This window comes from Macaca mulatta, chromosome 14 (genome assembly GCF_049350105.2).
Source record: "Macaca mulatta isolate MMU2019108-1 chromosome 14, T2T-MMU8v2.0, whole genome shotgun sequence".
NCBI lineage: Eukaryota > Metazoa > Chordata > Mammalia > Primates > Cercopithecidae > Macaca > Macaca mulatta.
This window is the reverse complement of record NC_133419.1, coordinates 28,862,227-28,880,560: the sequence shown is the minus strand read 5'-3', so window position 1 is coordinate 28,880,560 and position 18,334 is coordinate 28,862,227. Positions and strand designations below refer to the sequence as shown.

The 18,334-nt window shown below is 45.9% G+C and overlaps 1 protein-coding gene across 15 annotated transcripts in view; it reads left to right on the top strand.

Moving 5' to 3' along the window:
* Positions 1-18,334, top strand: part of PRR5L (proline rich 5 like) — a 175,160-nt gene that overhangs the window by 105,612 nt on the left and 51,214 nt on the right. For 8 of the 15 annotated variants that reach the window (XM_015114477.3, XM_077961073.1, XM_015114478.3 and 5 more), the window contains 3 exon segments: positions 655-943; positions 2,982-3,062; positions 17,363-17,411. In XM_015114477.3, the coding sequence (XP_014969963.2) occupies positions 780-943; positions 2,982-3,062; positions 17,363-17,411 (294 nt within the window). In that variant the 5' untranslated portion in view covers positions 655-779. 15 annotated transcript variants of the gene reach the window in all.

Sequence of the window (18,334 nt, the reverse complement as noted above, 5' to 3'; positions counted from 1 at the left end):
TTGAAAAGATAGTTATCTTCTCCATAGACTGAGTACCCTGAGGGCAGGGATTTGGTCTTAGAAATCTTTGGATGTTCTGCAACTCACAGTGGTTAATAAATAGCAAACATTCAGTGAGTGTGTCCTGTTGAAATGAGTGAAGGAATAGCAGGTAAGGGAAGGTGAGATGCGCCTGAGTGAAGAGACACTGATACTTTGACAAAAACTGAGCAATACATTCAGACTGGCATGGTAAGGGTGTATCATGGAAGGTCATCAATGCCAGGATGAGGAGCTCTTGTGTCCTCCTTGAGACATTTAAAAAAAATCTATCTCTTACTGCACAACATCATGGGCCACAGAAACCCAGGCAGTGCCCAAACTGATGGGTGCATATTAGAACCAGAGTCTAGCACAGCTTAGAAATCATTTTTCTGCAGGACTGGCCTTAGCCTGGCCCCATTGTCACTGTCTTCCCACTTGAGGGTGACCACACTGTTACAACGAAAAAGAGATCTGTACCAACTTGTGAATGGGAACCTGCAAGGGAATAGATGCTATTTCTGGGTACCACAGTTGTTTTGGGGGTAGTTAGGCTGGAAAGTCCCAGCCAACTTCCTCTAAGAGGTGTTCTCAGGCCAGGAGTTCTCAATAAAAGCTGCCCTCTCTTTTCAGGTGTTGGCTACGTTTGTGGTTTTAAGAAAGCCTGAGCACCTGAAGGCAGCCCTTGGAAAAGCCCTTTCCGAGGGCATTCAGAACCTCCTGCTCCTAGAGGTGAAGCTGAACTGTCACCAGGACTTATGACCCGTGGCTTCGCTCCCATTCTGCCCGGCGAGTTCCACAAGATGGGCTCCTTCCGCAGGCCTAGACCGCGCTTCATGAGCTCCCCTGTGCTCAGCGACCTTCCCCGATTCCAAGCGACTCGGCAGGCTCTGCAGCTGAGCTCCAGCTCAGCCTGGAACAGGTGAAGGAGGCCGCAGGATGTGGGGTGGAGGGCTGCCAAGGGCCATGGCAGGGAGGGAGGCATCCAGGGGCTGACTGAGCTTCTGCTGATTCTGGGAAGGTCGTGATGATGGGGGTAAATGATGACGAGAGCAAATTTTCTTTTTTTTTTCCTTTTTTTTAGAGACAGGGTCTCACTCTGACACCCAGGCTGGAGTGCAGTGGTGCAATTATAGTTCACTGCAGCCTCAAACTTCTGGGCTCGAGCGATCCTCCTGCCTCAGCTTCCCGAGTAACTGGGACAACAGGCACATGCCATCACACCGAGCTAATTAAAAAAACTTTTTTTTTTTTAAGGGCTGGGGTCTCACTATACTGCCCAGGCTGCCCTTGAACTCCTGGCCTCAAGGGATCACTCCCACCTCAGCCTTCCAAAGCGCTGGGATTATAGGTGTGAGCTACCACACCTGGCCAAGAGAGGAAGGTTTTTTTACATCCAGTGTGTCTGTTAGCTTTCTTTGTTTCAGTGGCCAGAAAATAGACCGCTGAGAGCCTCTGGCCTGTCAGAGTCAGTTTACCAGACTGGGACAGTTGTACTGGAATTACAGTCACTAGTCATGCTCATTAGTCACACCTGAAACTGTCAGCATATCCGAGAGTGGGCTTCTATAAGTAACCTTAAGTAACCTACTTCCCACTTCCTACTTGGGAAGATAAAACACGTCTGTGAAAAATTAAATGAGTGGCATAAACCAAAGATTATGAAGACCTGTGAGCCACAGGTGCTTAGAAGAGGAGGCACAGAGTTTTGTCAGGTGTCTAGCCAACCTTTTGTGCACCAAGAATTGAGCAGACTGAATCAGCACTATGTCTTATATGCTTGTGGGCTACTGTTTTTCAAATCTTTATAGATACTGTTTGGAGAAATTAAATGCATCATTATTTTGAAGCATGACTGAATTCTTTATAGTTTGGCTCATTATGGATCTTTTCTCTTTTCTTTTTTTTTGTTTTTTCTTTTCTTGAGACAGTCTTGCTCTGTCACCCAGGCTGGAGTGCAGTGGTGTGATCTTGGCTCACTGCAACCTCTGCCTCCCAGGTTCAAGCGATTCTCCTGCCTCAGCCTCCTGAGTAGCTGGCTTTACAGGTGCACGCCACCACACCTGACTGATTTTGTATTTTTAGTAGAGACGGGGTTTCACCTGTTGGCTAGGCTGGTCTCGAACTCCTGACCTCAAGTGATCCGCCTGCCTCTGCCTCCCAAAGTGCTGGGATTACAGGCGTAAGCCACCGTGCCCAACCCATTATGGATATTTTCAATGAATGGACACAGAAAGCACGACTCTGATGATAGGGATGGAGAGAGGGGGTTCCAAAATGTTTTGGTGTTAAATGGATCCCTGTTCTTTAAAGAAAAGGCCAGGGCCCTTAATACAGACAAGATTGTAAGCAGCTCCTTTGCTGAAACACTGGGCTGTCGTCCTAGAGGCTGTGGAGTAAGCCCTGATACGGCCTCTCAAGGGACTGACTCTGCTGCGGGTACACCTTACAGGAGTGGAAATATGAGGGGCCTGTAAGGCTGGCCTGCGGGAAATTCTTCCAAGGAAAGTGCTGTTAAAAAGGAAAGGAATTACTGGTTCATGTTAGTTCAAGGCCACCAAGCTTCCCTGTGAAGACAGTGGCTATGAAAGAACCCCAGGCATGGGTCAGCTTCTGCTTGCAGGAAATGTCATTTGGAATCTCACAGGCCCATGCAGTTTCCTGCAGTCAGATCCCACTGCCTGCGCTTGACTGTGGCTGCACCAGCAGGGCCGCCAGCGAGGTGAGGGAGGAAGACCTGCCGGCTTGCAAGAAAGCGGGGGCTGCTTTTGAGTCCTTTCGGCTTCCGTCTTCCTTTCTCTCCAAGGACACTGAGGAGGAAATGGAGGATGGATGGAGAGTGTGACCAGGTTTGTGCTATGAGCTTCCTGGTCACTCCACCCACCTTCAGCCCTGAGGTGCTATTGAAATGGCCCAAGAAGAGAGATTCTCTAACCGGGGGTTATTCTCTTTTCCTGTAGCGTTCAGACTGCTGTGATCAACGTTTTCAAAGGGGGCGGCTTGCAAAGCAACGAACTCTATGCTCTGAACGAAAACATCAGGTATGTGGCAGGCCAGACTTGGTGCCATTTTCCTGTATAAGCCTGAGCAGGGGCAGAGGGGCTACCCCCTTAGGAGCCTTAAGGGTTTTTTTTTTTTTTTCCCCCCCTGCTTGGCTCTTATTGCTTCTTCTGTCAGCTACGCTGCTTTCGTGGCTGTTGCGTTCTGAGACCTGTATCTGTCTAGACTTCTGATCCAGAGAGAATCATTTGTTCAGTATGTAGTGTGTTTTGTGGGGGAAGGGGTAGAGGGTTGATAGATGGCAGGTGTCATTTATTCTGCAAGCATTTATTGTGCCCCTCCTAACCATTAGGCACCATAATAGGCAATTCAGCTTGGTTGTTGGAACCAGACTGCTTGGGGCTTTATCGCTGTTCTTCCTTTTACTAAGTGTCTTACCAGCAAACATTTCAGTGCGTCTCTGTTGGCCAGGCACTGGAGAGACAACAAGGACCAAAGACAGACATGGACCCTGCCCTCCTGGAATTTATATTCATTGGGAAGGGAATCATGAGTCAACTAGCCACACATGTGAAATGTAACAATGCAACTAAGACAGCTACTCCAACACAGCTGATGTGATGAAAGCATATGTTAGAATGATTGATTTTTGTCAAGGAGGCCAGGAAGGGTGGATGTGATGCTGCTGCTGTGATCTGAAACATCCACGGATATTACCTAGGTGAAGAGGCCTCCAGTTGGTAAAAACTGCGCATGCAAAGTTCCTGTGGTTGCAGTGAGCAAGGAACCAAAAGGCGGCCCATCCACGTGCGTAGAGCACCTAAAGTTGGGTAGTTGTGCAGTTAGGTCTGTGTTTTGGTGAAATGAGAGCAGCAAGTCAGGCAGGGCTCAGAGCACCAGGATCTTCTAGGGATAGAAGATTGATCCATCAGGTCTTTTTTTTTTTTTTTTTTTTCTTTTGAAATGGGGTCTTGCTCTGTTGCCCAGGCTGGAGTGCAGTGGCGCCATCTTGGCTCACTGCAGCCCCCGCCTCCTGGGATCAAGCAGTTCTCTGCCTCAGCCTCCGGAGCTGGGATCACAGGCGCCTGCAACCATGCCCGGCTCATTTTAGTATTTTTAGTAGAGATGAGGTTTCACCATCTTGGCCAGGCTGGTCTTGAACTGCTGACCTCGTGATCCACCCACCTTGGCCTTCCAAAGTGCTGGGATTACAGGCATGAGCCACGGCGCCTGGCCTCCATCAGGTCTTTTCAGGCCCTGGCATTCATTTGTTTCTGGATATGTTAAGTGCAGAACTTCAAGGCTAAAGACCCAACCCTGGAGTGGGCAGAACAATAAACAAGTCCATTGTTCTGGTCCTGTTTACAGTTAGTTAAGGCCTGCCTTAAGGTCAATGGGGTGTTTTAAGAGCTCTACTTTCATTAAAGTCTTTAGAATTGTATTAAATTTCCATCCATGTTCTTGAATTTCACATCTTATATAAATATGGAAAAAGACAAAGGATATCTAGCCCAAGGCCTCATTTTACAAAGGAGGAAACTGAGGCCCCAAGAAGTTGAGTGACAGGGGCAAATCTGGGTCAGCCAACCCCCACATTGCCAAGCTTCATTTTTCTCCAAGGACTAAAATTCTGGCCTTTCCATGAGGTTCTTTAGTTCACAATACAAGTATAAATAAATAAAACAGTGACTCAGGAATGTGCTAATTGTTCTTCACTTTGGGAGGCTGATCCTGAAATTGTACTTAAAAGCTCTGTTTGTGGACAGCTGGGATAAGTACAGGCCAAGCCAGATTTCACTAGCCCAGGTAGCCCAGGGGCTGCTAACTCAAAAGACTTCAGGTACCAAGCAGGTCTTCTGAATGGGTGAAGCTGGTGTGGGTGCCGGGCGGTGAGATCTTGTCCTCTGTCGAAAGAGGATTACCCTGGCAGAACACAGGCCCTGTGATACATCTCTTATTTTTCCAGAAGAACTGGAAATTGAGATGTTTATGTGAAATTTTCTGACTTTTAAATGTTGGTAAATCCAAATTTCCCCAAACATTGGTGCAGGCCAAACAAAACACATCTGTGGACTGAATATGGCCAAGAAGCTGCCCTTTTATGATACTAGTCGTTGCATGCATTGGGGAGGTATTGCTGCTTCGGGGTGTTGAGTCCCCAAAAAATGCTAGGTACCTTCCTCCTACATCAACACATTCAACTCTCCCCACAGCCCTTTGTTATGAGTAGTTGATAAATGAGAAAATCATGTATTAGAGAAATAAAATAACTTGTCCAAAGTCACACAGCAATGAGCAGTGGCATAACGATTTGAACTCCTTTCTGACTTAGATACTTCTAGTAGTCTGCTGGGGCTGCCATAACAAATACATAGACTGGATGACTTAAATAACAAAAATGTATTTCTTGATGTTCTGGAGGCTGGGAAGTCCAAGATCAAGGTGATGGTCATTTCCATTCCTGGTGATGGCCCTCTTCCTGGCTTGCAGATGTGTACTTTGTGTACACATGACCTCTTTTGCATTCGATGGGGAGAGCTCACTCTCTGATGTCCCTTATAAGGACACTAGTCATGTGAGCCCTACTCTCATGACCTCATGTAACCCCAAGTATCTCTCAAAGGCCCATCTCCAAATCCCATCAAATTGGGGGTTAAGGCTTTGACATATAAATTTTGGGGGGATGCATAGCAACACCTTTGTTCTTTGGGCAATATTGTAGTGTCAGAAAGAGAGGTCTTATGCTGGCAGAGGGATTAAGCTGATCTTTTTTTCTGCCATCGTTCCTTTCCTGAGGTCTCTGTGAGCCCATCTCTTATCATATTCTGTGACTAACACCCATCCTGAGGAGCATGACACTCCCCCAGCCCTCCTTTCCAGTGTTGGAGTTAGGGCTACTAGATGTCCTCTGTGTCTTGAGTGATTTTTCAGACTAGTGGGAACTACATATGGTTGAGGTTTGAAACTATTTGCCCAGATATAAATTGAGCCCAGAGTAAGCCAAAGCTTAAAAAAAAAAAAAAAAATCAGAGCTTTCTTCCCCATTTTTCTGTACCTGGTATTCTAGCCACACTATATTAGAGAAGGCCTGAGGATGGAGATAGGCTTTCACATCAGAGACGCAGATTATAACTGAGGATGTGAAGTATCTCCCAGGGACTGAATGTGACCTGGATGTCCCAAGTTGAATAAAGCCAGCCCTCCCACATCAGCAAGTGCCTGTGTGGAGGTAAACACAGCTGCCTTTATTCCAGCATCTTAAACACTGAAATAGGCTGCTCTCTGGTTACATTCAAGTAGACACTTGGGTTTTGATTTTCCTTTCGGAAGACTTGTTTGCAGAATAGATCTATCAACTCAACATGATTGAGGCAGGACTGGTGGAGAGGGTGGGGCACAGAATGGTAGGGATGTCAGAAAGAGATGTGCAAACAGAGAGGCCTCAGTTCTTCAGCCCATTTTTCAGTTGTGACAGTCCTCTTACATGCAAGAAGATTTGTGCTAGGTTTAATAGAAATTTTTAACCGAAGAGAGCAGTTTCTGGATTCAGAAAGATCAGGGATCAAGATTGGGCTAGCTGCGTGACCTTGGGCAAGTGACTTCATTTTTCTAAGTCTATTTTGTCTTTTATGAAATGAGGATAATAATAGCCCTAACCTCATGGTCACTGGGAGGATTGAGCTAATGCTAAAAGCATCCTTAGTACAGGGTCTGGTGATTTAATAAAGTTTAATAAATGTTAGCCATATGATTCTTATTACTGTGAACACTTAAGAAATAGTAAAGTGATACATAATGGGTGAGTATAGTGCATGAAAGCACAGGCTGATGTGATGAATTTCCCCATGAATAGTGCTGTGTATAACCCTCTCCTGGCTGGGTGTCATGCTCTCACTTGTAATCCCACCACTTTGGGAGGCTGAGACAGGAGGATCGCTTGAGTCCAAGTGTTTGAGACCAGCTTGGGCAGCATAATGAAACCCCAGTTTCTACAAAAAAATACAAATAAAATTAAAAACTGGGCATGACGATGCACATTGCACTCCAACCTGGGCAACAGAGCAAGATCCTGTCTCAGAAAAAACTTCTCGAGCAGTTTGGATGAGGTGAACTCACTTTGAACTAGAGAGTCTGGGACAGAATCCTCAGAGTGGTGCCTGGAGTTGAAGTTTGGGTGAGGCTAAGTTCTTACAAGGAGAGCCAGCTGTTTCTCCTTTCCACAGAGAAAAGAACAAGAGGAAATGACTTTCTCAGTTCTCCATTCTACTCAAGCCAAATGGTAATAAACTTTTGATGGAGTATCCAAGTCTGGGGTCAAAGCCTAAATCACGTTCTTTGGGTCACTCATCCCAGCCACCCTGGCCACTTTCTATCTGTGGAGTTAGTATGTACCTGGAAAATACAAATTTGTTTAAATAGCAGCCAATGCAAAGGATGACTAGGAAGGAAGATGTTTTATGTAGCTGGGTCTTGTAATGCAGTCATTATTATAAGTGGTCTTTCCATTTAAGACATGTCTTTGAAAATAGACTCTATTTTAAATGTTAGCACATAGACTTTGAAGTAACTATGAGGAAGAACTTGGGACTGAGGAAGGTCAAGTTCTAAAACACAGTATTGGATCCAAAGGCAGGTGTCTCCACACTGTAAGAATAAATCCAGCTGGGTGTGGTAGCTCACGCCTGTAATCACAGCACTTTGGGAGGCCAAGGCGGGCAGATCACAAGGTCAGGAGATGGAGACCATCCTGGCTAACACGGTGAAACCCTGTCTCTACTAAAAATATATATTAAAAAATTAGCTGGGCATGGTGGTAGGCACCTGTAGTCCCAGCTACTCAGGAGGCTGAGGCAGGAGAATGACGTGAACCCAGGAGGTAGAGATTGCGCCACTGCACTCCAGCCTGGGCGACAGAGCGAGACTCCATAACAACAACAACAACAGGATACATCTGTCAGGCCAGGTGTGGCGGTTCACCCTGTAGTCCCAGAACTTTGAGAGGCCGAGGCGGGTGGATCACCTCAGGAGTTCGAGACCAGCCTGGCCAACATGGCAAAACCCTGTCTCTACTAAATTAGCCAGGTATGGTGGTGTGTGCCTGTAATCCCAGCCAGCTATTTTTGGGAGGCTGAGGCAGGAGAATTGCTTGAACCTGGGAGACAGAGGTTGCAGTGAGCCAAGATCATACCACACTGCACTCCAGCGTGGGGGGGACAGAGTGAGACTTTGTCTCAAAAAAAAAAAAAAAAATCCGACAGAAATGTTTCACCTCAATACAGTGGCCAGTGTTGCCCTGTGTAAAAGTCAGGGCACACGGTCTGTTGATATGAAAACCATAAATCAGAATATTTCCTATTGAAACTGCCTTAGGAGGCATAGCTTGCACGTTGTAATCTCTCTCAAGGTAAGACAATGACCTTTCAGAATAGATGTATTCTGGCTAAATCCCCAGGCATCACAATCAACAATTCTGGCTTCCCTAAATTTCCATCTGCTGGAGTCCGGGCTGATTCTGGGAATCTTCTTGTTTTGAATTCTCTGTGGGGTATTAGTGCGGCTTTTAACACCCCTCTCCACCCTCACCCCTGATGTGGCTGCGTTTTGGCAGCAGGGACAAGTCTGGGTTAGAGGTTTGGGTTTCATGAGCCCTTCCAGGAACGAGGGCAGCTAAGCTGACTTTAGAGAGGAGTGCACTCCCCCTAAACAGTCTTTTCTGCCAACTCTCCCACTGATTTTATGCGACCGAGAAGAATTAGAAAAGTGTGAAAAAAAAGCAAGATTGATGTTTGCTGGTTCTTTGAAGAACCTGCTTGCCAATGTTCTTATAAGTTCTTATTCAGTCTTTGAGTATTGGGGTGTGTGTGTCGAAGGAGGGGCCATTGATTCATTGATTCTTTTATTGAATAAATGTGGAGTACTGGGCTGTATTCTGGGGTGGCCATTGAGTAGGTGGTTTGTGTCTTGGAGCTCTTACAGCAGAATGAGAGAGGAACTGGGCAGGTAGTTCTCAGGCAATGCTTTTAGAGGGGTGAAGGTGGAATCTGGAGTGCTGGGAGCCTGTGGAGGATGGGCACATAATTAGACCTAGGAGAAAGTGATACCCAAGTTGAAATCGGAAGCGGGAGCAGGCAGAAAGGGCAGTTGAGCATCTAACATTCTTGCCACCGCCACTCACTCCATGCCCTCCCGCCTCCTCAAACTCCCTGGGAGGACTTTTTCTCTGCAGAAATAAATGCTCAGAGGTGAGGTTTCCGGAAACCAGAGATGAGTTATCTGCAGCCGGCCTGAGACAGGAAACGCACATTTTCCTTCTCTCTCCAACCACCCTGCTTCTGTTCTTGTTGGGAGGGAGGAGGTGGTGTGAAGAAAACCCCAGAGATTTTCAAGGAAAGAGGAGGTTCCAAGAATTGTGTTTGATCTCTGACAGGTCTGAGTTGAAATATCTTCCTTCTGAGTCAGTTGGTTGCCGGAAACCCAAAGGGAAATCCACCTCCAATTTTTCCATCTCTTTAACAGAGTCTGTTGACTGTAGGAGAGGGGGACCCACAGTGGTGGGGAGAGCTGGGAGGGGACGTGAGGAAGGTGAGCCTGGATCCAGCTCACAGGCTGATATCATAGACCAGTCCCTGGCCTGATGCCACGAGGTAATGATAACCGCAGACACTTGCTTAGCGTTTAGTATGTGCCAGGCTCCAAGTGCTTCATATATGTCAACTCTTTTAAAACTCCCCACACCCTGTGAGATAGATACCGTATCCCTGTTTTACAAGGAGGAAGTACAGATACAGAGAGGTGAAATAACTCGCCCGGAGTCATGTAGCCAGTAAGAGCCTGAGCTGGGATTTGAACCGAAGTCTCCCATGTCCTTAAACCCTTAGTAAGTGGGCTGCAAGAGCCACACAGAGCTGGCATTATCCAGATTTGGGCTTGATGTACCTGGGCAAAGGTTCATGAATAGATCATGAGGGGGGCATTGACCTTCTGAGAAGCCTAGTTTTGGAGGGATTAAGATGAGGTCTCTTCTTGGTCTGAGTGACTCTGCCTGATGATGTGTTCCTACCTTGTATCTGCTGTGGCTGAGAAACAGACTTGGTTTTCAGGTTAAGAAGGGTTGTTAGAAATGGCAGATTGGAAACCCATGGGGTCGGCGCATGTGGTGTTTGGCCTAAAAGTTGTTTAGAAATCTGGACATCTCACCTAAAACTCCAGGTTTCCAGCCTCTCTGGAAAGGTCAGATCTGGGCACTGGACTCGTGGTCTGGCATGGAGCTTGTCAGGGGAGCTGAGGCCTGGCTGCTGGCTTTAGAGGGACTTTCTTGGACTTTACAGTATACACTCACTTGCCCCCCTTCCTTGCCTGCCTGCCCCTGTGGCATGGGGGGTACCACTGCCTGGTTAGGTTGGCCTCCATTTGAGTTGGGATCTACCAGTGTATGCCCCTGGCAAAGCTCTGAGCATCAATCTCATCAGCAAAATGAGGATACACTCCTACCTGTGAGGCTGTTGGAGAATTTGAGATTCTGTGTGCAGACTGCTGAGCATAGTGAGCCGCATAACTAGGAGTTCAATAAATGCTCTTTGTCGGTTTCCTCCCATGTTTCTCACTGTTCCCATTGCCACCCACTAGGATGCAGACACCCAAAAGGTGGGAGTACTCCATGTCCTGAGTCAAGGATACCACCTCCCATGGGTTCCCATGGAATGGACCAGAGAAGGGGAGGGAGTCTTTCTGTCTGTTCCGACTTAAGAGAAGCTGTCTCCTTGAAACATATCCTATCGCAGAAGTGAGGTGGGTGATATCAGGACATTCAGCAATCAGGCTGGATGGGCACTGACTGGCTACAGCATTGGGCACAGGACTCTGGAGGAGGACCTCTGCTGTTCCTGGATCTTGAGGTGGTCTGGGCGGATCTCGCCAAAGGGCCAGGGTGCAGGGCTAGGGAACCCCTACTTGCCAAATGGCACAGAAATGTTAACTACTGATATGGTTATTCCAACTCATCTTGGCTAACCTGCAGCACTTCTTGCAAGCTGCCTCATCCTCTTTAACCTCATGTGGGAAGAGAGTTGGGTCTTTAATCTCATGTGGGAAGAGAGTTGGGACAAGGAGAGGGATTTCGCCACCTTGGGTCTTTCTCTGTGTGCAAGGCAGACTGACTCTGTCCGAGGTGATTTCCCTCTGTCACTTCCACGCTTGCCTACTCTGCTGCCATCCTGCTGTCCCTGTGCCTCTCCACCAGCTTGACTCCAGCTTTTAGTAATGCCTCCTTTACCTTTAAGCCCACAGGAGTGGGAAGTTGAGTTGACAAGACGGTGAGGCGTGAGATCGCAGGTCTGTGTAATAACAGGAAATCCTGTCAACTGGGGTGGTGCCTCAGCTGGTCAGCCTGGGAGGGAGAAAGGGTGAGATCATGTAGACCAGTCAGTGCTTCCCCATTTTTTCCCCCTATTATGCCTCCTTTTGGCTTCTGGCTGAACTTCACACCCAGTTTCTCATTTTGGTCAGGCCCCATGTAAGTGTCCCCTTCACATTACCCTCAGTTCCCGGCTTCCCTTTTTCTAGCTTAGTGGCTTGTGGTGGGGGTTGGTAGCAGTAGAATTCTGTTTTCAAATGAAACCAGGCATGGAGGTCCAATATGTGAAACAGATGGCATATGGGGGCTGCTGAGGCTGAGGGGTTGCTTTCATGTCAGTTACACGTCCCGGCAATTCTCTTCTCCAAAACTGCCTCCACCTTCCTACCTTCTTATCCTTTCATCAGCTGGTCTGGCCCTACCTAACATATTACCCGCTTTATGAATTTCTCCTGGGTCCTCAATCCCAGCCATAGGAAATGCTAGTGTGGCTGTACTTGTAGGAAGATGCTGAGAAGCAGTGGGCTGGAGTTTTCAAGACCCTGGGATTCAGAGTCCTGGGTGAAATCATAGCAGCTCATGCTTGCCAAGCCTTGCTATGGGCCAGGCAGCGTTCTAGCAATTTGATGAGGATTAACCCATTTTACTTGTACAGTAATCCTATGAAGTAGGTATCCTTATCCTCCCCACATTCTAGGTGAGGAAACTGAAGTATGAAGAACCAGTGAATTTTCCCAGGTCATTGCTAACAACAGCTACTAAGTGGCTGCCAGGATGCAGAGCCAGGCAGCTCTGGGCTCCCTGGTCACAAGAAGACACATGCTATCTCTGGCCTGTGCTTGCTCGGGACAGTTTCCTTGTGTATTAAAAGTGAGGCTATTATTGCTGCTTACAGTTCTGTTTTAGGCTTAAATGTGGGAACGCCTACATTGTTGACAGTGGTTTCCAGCACCCAGTAAGTGCTCAATAAACTTTAATTGGAGAAAAATGCCGGGTTCCATCCTAAGAGCAATTTGTTTATTATTCCTTATGATGATGTTTGTTCTAACAAGTAATTGCTTTTCTGTTGACAGGGCAGCAACCCTAGGATAGAGCGGGAAAAGTGGAAGGGAGGCTGCCAGATTCTAGGCCTGAGCCTCCAAGGAGCTTACGGCCTAGGTGTTAGGAATCAAGATTTTCATCTTTCCTGCATCTAGGGAACCACAAACCACAGCCTCTTTAATTTGGCTGTCTCTCTCCAGCTTTTCTCTTCTTTCTTGTCCTTTACAAATTAAATTGGTAAACGTGAGTAAGGCTATAGGGTGAATTGTCCCATTGTGATTTTGGCCTAGGTATCTAATGCCTTGATATTTTTTATTCTCATCTTTTGGGTAAGATGAACCTCCTATGCCCTATAAAAGAGTGGACCAGATCACTCTCTCGTGGGGCACAGGAGAAATCATTGAGCTGTTTCATCCTTTTCTTCTGGCATCCAGCACCATGTCTAACACATAACATTTTGTTTTCAGTAAATGGTTAAGAGTCAAATAATTAATTAATGGGGTCTCCACTCTGAGTTCCTTCTTTTTTTGATGGGGGAAGGTATCTTTTAAGTGGGGAAGTGTCTGCCAAGTTCCACTGGAGATGGTGTGTTGGAACAGAGGTGTGGAAAATCCCCTTCTCTCAATTCAGCTGAGACAAGATAGAGGTTTCTTCAGAAACATTCTTTGCTTATAAACCAATGCAAGCAGAATAAACAGAGTATAGACATGGATTGTAGATTTGCAACATGACTCAGCCACGGTCTGCTCACAGGCTGGCCTAGCCAGCACTGCTGGGGACTCCTGGCCCCCTTTCCTCATCTCTTCACTCTCTATAATCCTGGGAAAAAGGATTCTTGGATTATCAGCTTGAGGCAGGTCTGGACTGGTGGGTTCCCAGGACTTGTGGGATTCTCTGTTAGCTGGTACCCACCCTGCTTCCTGATGTGCCCTTGATAGGGACTTACTCCTGCGATTCTTTCTCGGGCTTCTGACCATTCTGCGATAATCTTGGTGGTGGTTATTAACTTAAAGATCTTAAAAATTTGTTTCTGAATAGGATTGTATTGACGTGGTTCAAAAATTTTACACATATAGCAAGGGTATACAGTAGAGTCTCCCACCCCTGTATCCCAGAAACCAGTTTTCCATTCTCTCTTCCTCGAGATAAGTATTAGTAACAATAACTTATTGGGTATTCTTCCAGAGTTTCTTTATGCATATATAAGAAATACATACGGAAACACAGTTGATAATAGTGGATACTTTGTACAAGGTCTGTGGACTGGAGTGGGGTCTGGTGATGTGGTGTCTGCAGGACAGCATCTTCCCCAAACTTCAGGGAATCGGATCGGCTAAAGTGTTGTGTTGCCCTACGTAATTTCCAGCAACAACTTCAAGCTTCTCCAAGGCTTTACGTGTAGACATGGAGAAGAGGACACACAACCCAGTACTTTTTTACATATGATTAAAAAAAATGCATATGTGGGTCGGGCACAGTGGCTCATGCCTGTAATCCCAGCACTTTGGGAGGCCAAGGTGGGCAGATCACCTGAGGTCAGGAGTTCGAGGTCAGTCTGGCCAACATGATGAAACCCTATCTCTACCAAAAGTACGAAAATTAGCTGGGAGCGGTGTTGGGTGCCTGCTATCCCAGCTACTCAGGAGGCTGAGGCACAAGAATCGCTTGAGCCCAGGAGGCAGAGGTTGCAGTGAGCTGAGATGGCACCACTGCACTCCAGCCTGGGCAACAGAGTAAGACTCTGTCTCAATAAAAAACAGCTAATGAATTAAAAAATAAATAAAATGTATTTGTGTTCTCTGTGTTTAAAAATCAAGGAGCTATATATTTCAATTCTAAGGGCCTATGGGGAAACCCATTCATATAGTAATACAGACTTGAACAGCAAGTTATAAGAGTGGAAGAGTGGAATTAACCAACAAATGTGTTAATGTTATATAAACTAAAATATGTATTCTTGTTTTTTTCTTCCTATTTTATAAGATAGCCTGTTGTATGTACACACTGTTCTGTATCTTGCATTGTTTCTTTGCTTACTATGACTTAAATCTTTCATGTCATTATTTAGAGCACTTTTTCACTCCCTTTTTTAAATAGTTGCATAGAATTCCATTGCCTGGATGAACATAATCTTTTTATTAGCACTTTATTGGTGCATATTTATGTTGATTTCTATATTTTGCTGCAACGAAAAACTCTGCACATACGTGACATGTGACGCTGTCTAACCATGTTATCATGCCCAGACAGAAGGCAGGATTTTATAAGGAATAAGGGCAGTGTAGCTTACTGACTTGCCCACGTAGAGCAATAGAATCTTGCCTTAAGTGATCAGTAAGGTCTTTTCTGTTCAGATAAGTCTATGAACAGTACCTAGTGGAGAAGGCTTTGCATTCTAGATTTGATAAAAGAACAAGTGTGTGGTTCTCCTACTATACCTGGCTATGGACCATTATATTTAAAGTATATAAAGCAGATGACCACATCACGTCTGGTTCCTCCTCAGTAAAGAAATAGTTATCACTATCAGCATGGTGGAAGGCCCCTCTTCATGTTCTACTTCTTTATTCTTCCCCATTACCATCTCATCACCTCTGTTATAGCTGCTTCTAGCTTCAGAGTCCTTTCTGCTAAGTCTTTGTCTTGGAAGTTGCATTGTCTGCTCTTTAGCTTCTGCTCTGTTAGGCTGATTTCTACCTAGACTTCTCTTCCTGGGACCCTCTGCAGAATTCTGGCCTTGGCTGTGGCTTGCTGCAATGTAAGGCTCCTGGGCTTCCGCCCTCCCGGTAGAGTGAAGCCCCTTCCTGCCTTCCCTGATAGGAGGAGAGGAGATGTCTTGGATTCCTCAACTGGGTAGCATCAGGATGCTTGTCTGCATCCCACTGTGAGATGCCTGGGGCAACCTTTACTTGTTCAATCATATCCAGCCCAAACTCATAATTCCGACACCAGCATAGATCCCTCCTCCATGCTGCTCTCCAGGAGGATGTCCATAGTTTTTTATCTTGAAGGCCCCCTTAACCCCGACCTCTTTCTTTTTCAGTCTTGCCCATGGCATCTTCATGAGCACGGTGTTTTCCCACTGTGGGTTCCTTGGGACACCAATTCCACAGCATATTACATGATCTCAGAACCATGTTAGTCCCTCAGCATCATGAGTACCCAAGATACCTCCTTGGGAAGCTCTGCCCTAAGTAGCCTATTGTTAGGACTTGTTTTTCCACTTGTGCGCAAAGCTTGGCTTCTTCACCTATGGCGTTGAGACTTCCCAAGGACCACGAGGACTTTGTTAGAAGGTGTTTCTCCCTCCTGTGGTCAGAAGCAATCTTCTTACCTCTTCCTGTTTCAAAGCCTCCATCCACTTTAGGCTGCCCCATAGGTTGCTGCTTCCTGTCTGAGAGACACATCTAGCCTCTGCCTCAAAGACTAGTGATGCCCAACCTGCTCTTAGTCCAGTGGCTTTTGACAAAGGCTTCCTTCTCTTGGATCAGACCTGCCCACATCTGGGAGAACCCCTGGGTTGTGTTGACCGGGTGGCCCTCCATGAGACTGCCATTAAATTGGCCCTCAAAATGCAGCATCCACGAGAGACATATTTTCTGTCATGGGAAAAGGAAGGTATTTTCTTTGTTCAACGTGTGTTTGTGGTTTTCCAGGGCTTTTTCTGGCACAGAAATTCAAATCGTGTGGTTCTCTCTTTTTTTGTCTTAATTTTATTGTGCCTGTTTTCTCTGCACAAAACAACATCTTGCTGTAACCTCCTGTTTATCCTTCAGTGACATGAGTGAACATGTTTTGGGGGAGTGAATCCTCAGCAAGGGTTGTCAGAAACTTGAGCATTTGCTCCTTATTAGCCATAGCCAATGGGATGAGTAAAGAAAACCATTTGAAATCATGAAGGGTTTACTCCCTAGGGAACTCACTGGATCTGGGGAGCAAGTTATTCTTGTTTTTTTGTTCCCTTACCTTGTCTGGATCAAAATAAAGAATAGTATGGGTGGTTCCATTATTTGTCACAGAGGAGAGCTGGCGTCAATATCCCTATTTTCCATTTGTATTTTATTAGCACTTAAGATTCATTGAAATCATCTTGTGAGTGTATTTATTAACATGCTATCTATCCATCAGCCCCCAAGAAGAGAGCAGAGACCTTGTCTGTCTTATTCACCTTTGAACTCCTGGTGCTAGAACGACGTGTAACACATAAAGAGCCACTCAACACATATTCATTGCTGGATAAATAAAATCTCTCTGTTCTCCCTGCTGTGGTCCACCTTAAAGACTGCTTCAGTCCATTGGGCATGGGTTATAAGACCACCCAAACCATGGTACCAAGTTGAATGTTAAGTCAGGGTTGGGGGAGGGGTTCTGGATTTAGAGGAGAGACAGGGTGGAGTTATGGGAAAAGATGTTGATTTTGCAAAAAGTCTGGGTTCAAATCTTGGCTCTGCCACTGACTTGTTTTGGGGAACTCTCTGAGGCATAATTTTTTAAATCTGTACAGGAAGAATAATAATTACTCCTACCCCCCCCAACATACACTTTATAATCCTTGGTTGAAGAATGTATGAAAAATGTGTTTTAAACTATAAAGTGCTCTGCAAATGTGGAGGAGTGCAAAATGATGGTCTTTCTCTTCTTCTTTTTGCTTCATATAAACCTGGTGCCCTGGCCTGCCCTTAGCAGCTCTGCTAGAATTAGGATTTCCTGTGGCTGGCTGCCCTCTTCACAGTGCTACTTTCTCAGAGTGAACTGAGGAACACATCTTCTAGGATTTCCGTTGCTGCAATTCCATGATAACAATGGGGGCAGGGGGACCAGGACCTAAGAAAGTGTCCCCAACTTCTCAGGCCTGGTCCCACTCCATGCCACTGGTGAGCACATTGTCACCATGAGCTGTACCATCAAGGGCCGCTTGACGGTGTTTCTCTTCTCCCTTCTCCCCAGGCGGCTGTTGAAGAGTGAACTTGGATCATTCATTACAGACTATTTTCAGGTAAGCTGTGTGGATATGAGCATCCGTCATTATCATGCATGTGGGGGCATGGACCTAAAGGGGGTGGCCAGTACTGTACAATTGGACATTCTTTCAACAGCCAAAATTACATATCCCTAGTCCCTGCTGTGTGCTGTGCATTGCAGAGGAGTACCAGGCCTGAGTGTCCCGGCAGTTAATGGAGATCCCAGTCCCATGCAGCAGTTCTCAGGCATTTTGGTCTCAGGACCCCTTTACACTCATAAAATATTTTGATCCTTGTCTGGATCAAAATAAAGAATAGTAAGGATGGTTCCATTATTTGTCTTATGTCTGTCTTTACCATTATAGAAATTAAACCTGAAGAGCTTTAAAATATGTCTTAATTTAAGTAATAAGCCTATTACATATTAGTGCTAATTACATTTTTATGAAAAATAACTCTCAGAATAAAATAGTCAGGAGATGTCTGCATTGTCTGGCTTCATAGAAGACAGTTGGATTCTTATACCTGCTTCACTTTCAACTTGTAATGATATTGCATGTCATGTAGTTTTGGGGAAACTCCACTGTAAACACGTGGATAATGCAAGGGAAAAAAACAGATAGCTTAGTATTACCGAGAAAATAGTTTTGACCGTGGGGATCCCCCAGGGGACCCTGAATCATACCACATCTGGATCCACTGTCTGGATCAGTCAGACTTCTCCCCTGTCTATAAAGCTAGTGTAAAGCTAGTGAGTTTAAGGTTCCAGGACCAATCAGAGGATAGTTTCTCATTCACAGACACAAGCTGTTTTCATGACTCTATCCAAAGTCATATGGTAGAGAGGGAATGGGGAGTGTTGGGTGACAAGGAGTAACTGACTGGACAGCACTTTAGTGAAGTCAGAATCCCCACTTCTCATTCATTTGCTGAGTGGGCAAGCTGTTTCACCTCCCTG